The following is an 11,003-nucleotide window of genomic DNA, read 5'->3' as shown; positions in this document are numbered from 1 at the left end:
TAGTCATCATGCAAATGTTGTCATGGTTTAGTAGTATTGCAACAGTTACTTATATCTTTCCTGTAAATCTGCAGAAAAAATGTAAATGATCCCATTTTAGTTAATCTACATCAACATTTGCATCCAGAATATTGAACTATTTAGGCATTCCTGAAGTACACAGAGAAGTCACCGCATTGCTTCATCGATTCTACTGCTATCAGTGTGAAACTCTGTGCTTCCTTCCCTGTATACTTCCTTCCAGGCAGGGCTCTGCTCAACACACGCTAGCGCACACAGATCATTGGAAGTGACATGGCGAATTTGTGGCAATTTGTAGTAAATCTCCCTTTAATGATAGCGTTTCATTCTGCACCAAATGAGACTTGAGTGCATGTAAAATGGGGAAAGCTATTTAAGATGTAGCATTAGGCAGATGTCTGAGTGGAAGTGGGTGTGTGTGAGATTGGAACCCGCCGTCGCACTCCCCTCTCGCTCCCTCCCCTGTGGCCGCATTGCCATGCCCCCTCCCTGACTTGTCCTCTGCTCTTCATGTATGGAAATGGAAATCCATCATGCCCTTTACCCGTCTGCCTGCTCTGAGGGCCACAGCAATCTACATATTCCCCCACCCTTTCCCAGCCTCTCCACGTAATCAATTTGCCTCCAGCGGAGCGAGAGAGATCCGGGTGGCAAACGACACGAAAAGCAATCTTTATCTCCAGCTTACAACCCCCCAACTGTCGACTGGCATTTATTCAATTTTCACCGGCTCCCTCACTTTTGCTCTCTCTCCCTCTTCTCAGTCTTGCTGAACTTGGATGCGAGAGGGGAAAGGGAAAGCTTGGTTTGTCTGGTGTGTGGTGTTTGTGAGATTTTGGAGTCAGTCGCATATGGGGAATGGTTTTAAACTGAGAATTTCAAAAAGATGAGTTCATGCTGTATGAATCTATATGCCTACTGTATATAAGGGAGATCTTAATACTGTGTCCAAAGTCTCGTCATCTTGTTGCCTTTCCCCTCAAAAATTCTCTTGCAGGAGAAAAAATATCTTTCATTGTTCATTTAATTGTTACATTACATTAGAGCAGGAGGTTCTAACTTTTTTTTTTTCTTTTGTAAAAAAAATGTGAGAGGAAAGTGTCAGTTCCTTTGGACCAATATTTATTGTGAAAATTTGTATAAAATGTGTTTTTAATTATGATTAATGATTTTAAGTGATTATTATATTATTAATATTATACTATTTTTCAATTCATATTTTAATTATTCATTTTGAATTTAGTACAATGACAAGATAAATGCCAATGATGTCATTTTTAATATCACACTTTTCAAACAATTTCCTCACCATATTTTTTGGGTCCTTGACATCAAAACATTTTAAACCCTCTGCTTATCGGGTAACATCTTAAATTTGCAAGTCTCACTGAGTTTTTGCCTCGTCTGATTAAACAGCATCTTGCCTAAAGATCACATGCAGATTATTTTTACTGCAATAAGTACTCATGATTTATGCATTATTGTCTGCACACTAGTCCTAAATTGACTTGCTTTCCATACACATACCATTACATAATGTCCCTCAGGTCCTATAGTTCAGTTCCTGTGTGGCAACTCTAAACAAGTAAAGAGTGTTTTTCTGTCATTGGCCTTGCCTGCTTGTAGCACCACTTGGAAAAGAACATTTTGAGATACTAGGGTGTCCAATGAATGCAGAGGGGCCATTTAGAACGCTACAGTGTATGAAGTGTATCTTAGTGGTTTTTTTTGTTTGTTTTTTTTTACATGAGGAGATGTGAGAGGTCACAGAGATTCACCGTGCCACACTGGGCAGATATATGATGCCTAGGAGTCCGTTTATTATCTTGCAAACAGCACGCTGTCACCGATGGGGCAATTTATCCCCTCTCAAGGCCTGGTTCCTGATTTGTGTTGTCTCTTTCTTCTCCTCTGTCTCATCTTTTCTCTCTGTCCCCTTCTCTTTCTTTCCTCCCCTTGCTGTCAGATCAATCATGGCGACTACAGAAAAGGTGGGCTAGAGGCTTATTACCTGAGTGTAAGGTTGGGGCAACACTGCAAACCACGCCTCCACCTGTCATTCATTACATTTGAGTCTTTTTAGCCAGTCCATATACTGTACTGTAACTTCATCTGTCACAGCAGAAACTAAATGAACACAAAGAGGATCTGTGTTCTCTTTTGCACTTCTCTCTGATTCATTTGGCCAGTGACACGTGTGCCTGCAGGATCAGACTTTCAGATTAGGGTGCAGGCTAATTCAGTTTCAGTTCAACTTCTCTGGGTGTGAATGCATGATTTAAAATGAACATGACAAGGGTGATGTTACCCCGTCATTGTTTCTCAGGTCATCATCATGCTGCTTCATAAACACCCAGCAGTGCTCATCCAGGGCTCTAAACAAGAGATTCAACAAGAGTGACGGACAAGGAAACAGACAGACAGCGAAAAAAGCAAGAAGCAAAAAAAAGAAATGGAAGGAGAGATGGCAGGAAAGATATTAATGTTTCAGCGAGGAATCTGATTTGATATGTCTTTCCCTATTGTCGGCGGATGCTTTAGCCGCCCCGTTTAATAATTCCTGCCTTCCAATCAGTCATCCTCAATCCACATTGTCCACGAGGCAAAGATTCAATGTACAATCCACCCGCAAGAGACAAGAAGGAGTCACCCCCCACACACTTTTTTTCTCTCTCTGCCATTCTCTGCCTCTTTAATACAATGTTTACAAGCCAATGCATTGTCCTCAACATATTTCAAAGTCCTAAGTGCCCAAGGCGTTTCACTGACAAATCAAATAACCGCAAAATCATTTATTTCCTTCTGCCTTAGTCTAACTGCAGTGGGGGGATCAGGTCTGGATGGAAGCATCCATGAGAATGATTACTTCAATAAAAAAATTATAACCCAAATCTGCTTAGCAGTCGTACTTTTGGACAGTAATTGTTTCAAATACAGCATGACCCAGGGCTGCCTGGATTGAGTGGCATAGAGGATGGGCTTGAAACTGATCTCGATCCCTCCCCCTCCCACCCCATTTTCCATCTCCAGATGATTAAAAGTGTGATTTGTGTGGCTTTGTTCTCTTTTGTCTTGGCTGTCCTCTCGAAGGCCAGCTTGGGTCCTAAGTGAAGCCAACAAGGGATTGCTCAATATGACTGAGCTAAAGAGAGTGTTGATGGAGATGTGTGTTGCCCAGCTCCATTGGGGACAGAAGTTGCATCTCTCCGAAGTGACAGATTGCAGTTTCTGTTCAGTCAAAAGGAGATGGGTTTTTAGCCAGGGCTGTGACACATGATCAAAATAGATCAACCATCATGGCAACAAGTTGCTCCTGCACATCACATTCCATCGAAATTAACATCAGTGCACGTCAGCTGTGAAATTGTCCTTTTGAATGGCCGTTTTGAGTCTGTATCAGTCTCATCGATTACACAGAGAGCTGTAACCAGCTAGACATCGAGACATCTACCTCGAAAATCAGAAGAATGGTCAATATGTGGCTTTTTTATGGCAAATTCCTATATTTTACATTTGGTTTTCTCAATTTTGATTACATGGCATTGGTTATAGCTATATGAAGAAGTTTACTGGTTACAGCCATATCTCACATTGTCTTTTTTTCCCTGCAGCAAGAACCCATCACACAAGGACATCAATGCAGCTCCAGGCACACCGAAGGTAAGAAGTCCACCATCTTTATGTTCATTGATAGGCTCAGCCACAACCAGTAGCGTAGCCAGGAATCACAAAGTAGGTGGGCCCAGAGAAAGTCAGGTGGGCACAGCCTAAAATGCATCTGTTATCAAAATAGGCCAATACAACTACAGTACACCTGCTTCTTGAATACACCACAGTTTAATGACAAGCATGTATCATGTCATCATAAGCAGTGTTAAGAACATAACGATAAGCATTTCCACTGCGCACGGCCACACCACACACACACACGCGCATCTGACAGATGCAAAAAACACCATCATTAAATCAGCAGGACAATAGTGGACAGTGTGTAAAAACAATGCTTGGTCTGGCTCAGCGGCCACATAAACCACGTTATATAACAACATTAACTAGGCAAATAGTAAATGTAGATTGGCTTACTTTTGATGCGCTTATAACAGGAGATGACGGGGCTTTGAGTTGAACACTGCAATGACTTCGTTATAGTCCAATTCAGTCAATTCTCTCTCAAATGAGAGAAGGGACAAAGAGTTCAGTCTATGTGTCAACATTGTTGCTCTAAAACTAGTTTTTATCCGATTTACAGTGGAAAAGAAACGTTTGACAGTACAGCTTGTTATTGGTAGTGTGATGAGGACTCGCAGGAGACGGTTCATTCTTGGAAAGATATCGCATGGGCATGCATCAAGCACCTCCACAAGTGATGGAAATGCCCTGCCATTTGATACTTTTTTTTCTAGTTGCTGAACAAACACCTCATGTTCAGAATCATCAACAGCGATGTTAAAGTGCGCACCGGCAGGCTGTAACAGAGTCTTTTTGCCGAAGGTGTTCGACTGAGGCAAGCACAGCGGCTGCTCTCATTAAACCGTACGTGTCAGCCTTAAAACGGGAGTTCAGTTCCATGATCTGCCTGTCTAGTATATCATTCCACAATTGTTTCAGGTCAGAGTTGTCCTTGACAGGTGATGCTTTGCCCACGGTAGACTGGATCAACATATCGCCCAACTTAGCTGGCAACTTCCTCTTTCGCGCCCCAGTGACGTCAAAATTCACAATGTCATGCATTTTCATCAAATAATCACAAGCAGAGCTGTTCAGCTCCTTACTACTGACTGATGGCTGAGGCTCCTGAACATCTGCATCATCTTCCTCCTGCGGCGGCCGTGGTCTTTTTGACACGAACTTTAATAAGTTGCTCTGTTTCATTTTTCATACTTAGCTAAACTTCAGTGTCCCTCTGTGAAATGTGCACCACGTCGTTGTGAAGGGGGGATGGGCTGTTCGCAATCTGACGCGGGCATTTCATAATCACCATGACAACCAAACAAGAATCAAGAAACATTAAGATTTATTTTTATAGGTCAAGTATTGTGATAATTGCAACATAATTTACTCCTTCTGTTGCGATTATCACAATACTTGACCTATAAAAATAAATCTTAATGTTTCTTGATTCTTGTTTGGTTGTCATGGTGATGATTAAATGCCCGCATAGCGCATTTCGCAGTCAGATTGCGAACAGCCCATCCCCCCTTCACAACGACGAGCACATTTCACAGACTAAAATGAAACAGAGCAACTTACTAATGTTCGTGTCAAAAATACATTATTGTTGAATAGTGTTAGGCTACATTGTGAGGCCAATGACTGGATGGGCCTGACTGACAGGTGGGTGGGCCCAGGCCCACCCAGGCCCACCCGTAGCTACGCGAGTGGCCACAACTAATGCCAATTACTGCTTTATTTCATAGACAAAGATGTAAAAAGAGTCTTGTGTCACTATAAGAGAGAGTGGTCGCAAACATCTGGCTTTATTTTCTGCTGTAATTTATTTAGGGCTTTCAGTGTTTCCTGACTGCTTATTCAAAAGACCTGCACATGGAAAATGATACCCGTGATTTTTAGTGTCATTGTCTTAAAAGGAGGAAGAGGCCAAGTGTACTTAAAATCTCAATTAAATCTGCAATGATTGATCACATGATTCGCTAGAGAGTTTTAATGTGCTACAAACAACTCTGCTTAATTCCAAGCATGGATATTAAAGGTATAGTTCAGCCAAAATGATTGCTCACTATTTGCTCACCCTTATTTTGTTCTAAACCAAGAGAAAATATTTTGTACATTTCATCAAATGGACAAAAACAGTTTAAAAATTTTTTTTCAATATCCATAAAAAAAGAAAGTTATACCTGTGAGGGTGAGTAAATGATGACAGAATTGTCATTTTCAGATGAACTTATCCCTTTGAGCTATGATTTTAAAGGATAACAAATTACAGGCTGATGTGACATTGTCAATGGAGAGTATTGCGACAGATCAAGCATTTATCTTTCAGTTTATGGATTTTATGATGCCATGAACCTTTGCAAATGCCAGAAATACTAACCTCACATTCACTAAAGACATTCTCCTGATGCCTGAGATATATATTTTTACTTTGTCTCAGAATAAATGCATATTTCTTAGTGAAGAAATGAACAAGAATGGTGATAATAATAAACCATCCTCATATGATTGTCCCTTATCCAGAGGGCAAACCCTTTGGTTCTGACCCACAGTTGGAAAGAAACTGAGAGTATGGAAAGAGCATGAGAGCCAGAAGACACAGGAGCAGGTTAGAAAACAGGCCGTGTGAGGCGTGACTGAGCATTCTATAGCACACACTTAGTATTCCGTAGGAGTGTGTGGAAAATGAAGAGGCTAGCTAGGATGGCGGAGGGGGTCCATGATTCTCCTTTAAAAGATGGCAAGCAGCAGATCAGGCCCAGCTCGCTAGTTCTAAAGGGGATTAACCCTGGGCCAAGTTGGCCCGTCTTTACCCCTCTCTCAAGCCGCCATTGCCATAGCGACTCCATGCCAGTCTAATCCAACAGGGCGAAGGCCAACAGTGGTAGGCGGCACAGTTAACATGCTAACATCTGCAGCACTGCTACAGCTTGTGCTACACCTTAATGTTCAACTTATACAATGATTAAATGCCTAAAGGATTAAATGTTAATATAAAGGTAATTTTCAATGCAAAATCTGTTGAGGTTCATGTTGCACAGTAATTAAATTTATTATACATAAATCTTTTAGCAAAGATAATGAATTATACACTACGGTTCAATAGGTCAGTAAGATATTTTTTTTAATGAAATTATGATTTTTATTCAGCAAGAATGCATTAAATTTATCAAAAGTGACAGTAAATGTCACAAAAATAATTGTGAACTTTTTATCCATCAAATAATCCTGAAAAAATGTACATATTTGTTGAATGTTGATAATAATAAGAAATTATTAAGATTATTAGGAAAATATTAAGATAATTTGTAAGGATTGTATTGCACTGAAGACTGGAATGCCTGCTAAAATTCAGCTTTGACATCACGGGAATAAAACATAGTTATTAAAAAGAAAACAGTTACTTAACATTTTAATAATATTTCAATTAAATGCAAAATTGTTGAGCATAAGAGACTTTAAAAAAAAAAATTTTTTTATGGATCCCAAAACTTTGAACAGTAGTGTATAACCTTTATCTTGAATAATTTTTTTACATTATAACATTCAAGTCAGTTTACCGTAATTTCCGCACTATAAGGCACACCGGATTATAAGGCGCACCTTCAATGAATGGCCTATTTTAGAACTGTTTTCATATATAGGGCGCACCGGATTATAAGGTGCATATAATAGAAGATGCTGCAGTTAAACGTTTGACTGGGTTTGCGTTATGCATCCACTAAATAGAGCTCTGCTTAAAGGGAATGTCAACATTTTGACAGATTGCCTTGATCCATATATAAGGCGCTCCGGATTATAAGGCACACTGTCGTTTTTTGAGAAAATTAAAGGCTTTTAAGTGCGCCTTATAGTGCGGAAAATACGGTACCTGGTACTAAACTTGCTGTTTCTGTGTTATTTTGGGTGTATTATCAATTCTCATTAGACATTGAAACAGTTAAACATCACACACTAGATACAGTATAGACTAGTGTAAACACTTAGTGCTCATTCTCACTCTCTGGCACACACTGTATTCCCTGAGCTCCAAAGGTTTTGAGATCACAAATAAATTGTTTCCTGACCTTGCAATTCAAAAGCATAAGGAGCCATGCATAATGTCTAATTTACTGTCCCCGTAGAGAGAGGCTGCCATTTTTCACATATTAATATTAGATTACAGTTGTCAGCCGCTAAAGCAGCAACCCCTCCTCTCACTCTGATTAATCAGAGCAGATTGTAAAAACAAATATTTTATAGCCACCTCATAAAAGCAGGACGGAGATCAAGACTCTCGGGAAAGTAAGCAGTATTTCCCCTCCCCCTGTTCCTCAGTCATTTCAGAAATTAAGTCAATTACACTTTCAGAAGGACAGGCCTGTTACATCTCCAGGCGCACGGCGATACGTTTATAGGCGATCAAAGTGTCCTGTCATGCTGTCTGGTGCCCTCTTTTCTGTCTATTCCTCTGGCGAAGTCTCCATTACTCTAAACACTGTTGTCCTGTCAACACATAGTTTAAAGCTGAAATGGCAGTTAATGGTTATCTGTCAACAATCAGCCATATTGTTTCAACACACCAGTGTGTTCTTGTGTTTTTTTTTAAACTGGCTACATTATCTGTTCAGTGGATGACACATTTGTCTGGATGGCTGCTCACCTCTTTCTTTCTTTTTTTCCTTTGTTTCTTTCTCTCTTTCGATAGTCTCTCCTGTTGTCAGTGCACATCAAACGTGAGGGCGAGTCTCCAGTTGTGTCCCCGCTCTCCTCTGATGAAGCTCACCATTCTGACAGATACCAGGTGAGACGGGACGCCTCAGACAGAGAGTGTCTGTCACAGGTGCAGAATGACAGACTGCAGTTCTGACACTCTGAGCACAACTGCACCGACTGAAACCCTCCACTCTGATGCAGCCCTTCATTTCACTGGGTTTTAGCTTGTTGAGAGTGTCTCAATATATGGGAGTTTCAAATTGAAGTGAAATCCGTCCAAGTTGGTGCTTTACCTGCAGATGTAATGAAACTGGATTTCTGTCAACTGAAAGTAATGACAAAAAAAATAACCATTAAAAAATTTAGCTTGGTAACACCTCCACAATATCCTCCATCTTATCCCAGACTGGATCTGATTGCTGGACGTATTAATACAGGCTGAAATCTGTTCTGCTAATCTCCAGCCCCAGGTTTACTCAGGCTGTAATGTTTGTTCTGCTCTGATATGTAATCATCCATAGTTTAACACTGGGCTAATCTACACCGCCCCCAAGCCCCGGATATCATCTCTGTGCGCCAGTGTCCTTGACATGTTTGTTTTCTTCCTGCTTCACCCTGAAGCTGTGGGTTTCCCCTCAACCCTAGAAGTGGGAGAATTTCTCAATTGAAGTAACATCCAGACAGATCTTTGCACATTAGCTATAAGAAGGCTCTCCTTCATGGTCCTGATAAGTCTTTAGAATTTGCCTTTAATAACACAAAACTAAAAATACTACTGACTGATATACAATGATTGTCAAGTGGCCTTAAATACATAATGGCACCGTTTCAAGAGGATTGTTTGGTAGAACTATTTATTAATGAAGCTGCTCAAATCACCTCATGCTAAAGTATATATATACTTTAATTATTTTGATAGGTGTGTATCTTTCCAGTTTTTATTAAAATAAAAATGTTCAGCATATTTGTGGGGTAACGTTTAAAATATATTTGCGGGGTGTATGTTGTATAAAATCTGATACTGTATTTCTTTTGCTTTTTTGTAACAAAATATATTGGAAGGAATAGTCTAAACACAGTTGCATAAGTCTTCACATCTTACATTTAAACTCTTTCCTGCAGAGTTTAGCACCATCCTTGATCAAACTGACCTGTCAGTAACTTTCTAGTAATCCTAAAAGAGCTTGATTAGCTTGATCAGGTCAGTTTGATTAGGGATGGAGCTAAACTCTGCAGGAAAATGGACCTCAAGTGCCAGAGTTGAGAACCCTGGTCTTAAACAAAAATGAATCAAGCAACACATATCATATGCGTCGTTTACATACTGCTGCGCCCCAGTGGCGAAAGAAGGAACTGCATCAGTTGCAACTTTTGACACTGACGTGGTGGTCACGTGACCGGTAGCAATATGGCGGCGATGGCGCGCTGACACGAACTGTTGTTAGTAAGCCTAATATTTTAAATCCTTATTCATCCTTCGTAAATTGATTATTGAGTCTCATATCGGCGTTTTGGAGGAGAGTTATCCGGGCTTCATGTTTTTGTAAACCAAATGAGTTTGGAGGGTTGTGGCGTTTGCAATGGAAGAGGAGTTGCAGAGCAATGGTCAGAGTGAAGTAGGTTTTGTTTACATTCAGACATCAGGAATCTGCTGCAGAATCCAGCGCAATCTTGTGATGCGCGCATCATTAAAGTCCTTATATAGAAATAAGAAATAAACTTCAATGACTGACAGATTTTTCTTTGTTCTTTTTTTCCCCCACATGCAGACATTTTTACGAGTTCGAGCTAACAGGCAAACACGATTGAATGGTATGTATATTTTCTCCCTGCAGCAATGAAAGTGATATTTAATGAGTGATTATCTGTTGACATATGACTTATAAAAACGTAATTGACATATATTTAATAGTTTAATACTTTATATCATTGTTACAAAGTGCAGTTAATATATAGAGAGCTGTCCTTTACCTAGCAAGCTCCTCTCTGTAATGTTGATTAAAATAATAATTCATATTATTTGATAACATTTATATCAATATAAAGTTGCCATAATTAGTCAAAAATAAGTAGTAATATTTAAATAAATTGTATTTTAACAGTACATCATCTTCTAGAGTGTTTACATCCAGTAGTATTTCATGAAAAATAATGGCCTTATTATTAGTTTATTTTAATAAATACTCATGCCTGTCTAAGTCAGCTAATTATAAACACCTGACAAAAATGTCTGCAATATTGGATGGTGGATACCATTTACCTGATAAAATAATACATTTTAAGGCATTTTTGTGCCATTCTGCTCAGTGAGCATTACTTGAAGCACTTGACATGCTCTGAAGACTCGTCTTGCTGACAGCGGGTCTAGTCATTTTGTATGTTTATCTGAACCCCAACCCATAGTCATTAGTCGGTGGGTGTGATGGAGCTGCCGCCCCCGTGGGGAGGGTTGGTGTGAGCTGGTAGCTCACTGACCAGAGGCCAGTTGTTATTCTGGGTGTTGGTGTCCGTCTGGCACGAATAAGGAGCTCCTCGTCTTTCAGGGTGCATCACTGGTGTCTGTCATGTGGCCTTGCCAGAAGCTTGACATCCATGTCAACCACAGCACCCTTGCC

At 40.1% G+C, this 11,003-nt stretch overlaps 1 protein-coding gene across 10 annotated transcripts in view; it reads left to right on the top strand.

Annotated features, from left to right (window-relative positions):
• LOC132154817 (E3 ubiquitin-protein ligase RNF220-like) overlaps positions 1 to 11,003 on the top strand; it is a 125,632-nt gene that overhangs the window by 91,227 nt on the left and 23,402 nt on the right. For 9 of the 10 annotated variants that reach the window (XM_059563502.1, XM_059563500.1, XM_059563496.1 and 6 more), the window contains exons 4-6: positions 3,633 to 3,681; positions 8,381 to 8,476; positions 10,158 to 10,200. In XM_059563502.1, the coding sequence (XP_059419485.1) occupies positions 3,633 to 3,681; positions 8,381 to 8,476; positions 10,158 to 10,200 (188 nt within the window). Of the gene's footprint in view, positions 1 to 3,632; positions 3,682 to 8,380; positions 8,477 to 9,786; positions 10,005 to 10,157; positions 10,201 to 11,003 lie in introns of those variants that run through there. The other variant, XM_059563504.1, reaches the window with a different exon arrangement.

The sequence above is a fragment of the Carassius carassius genome, chromosome 12 (genome assembly GCF_963082965.1).
Source record: "Carassius carassius chromosome 12, fCarCar2.1, whole genome shotgun sequence".
Lineage (NCBI taxonomy): Eukaryota > Metazoa > Chordata > Actinopteri > Cypriniformes > Cyprinidae > Carassius > Carassius carassius.
This window is presented reverse-complemented; position numbering and strand designations above follow the sequence as displayed.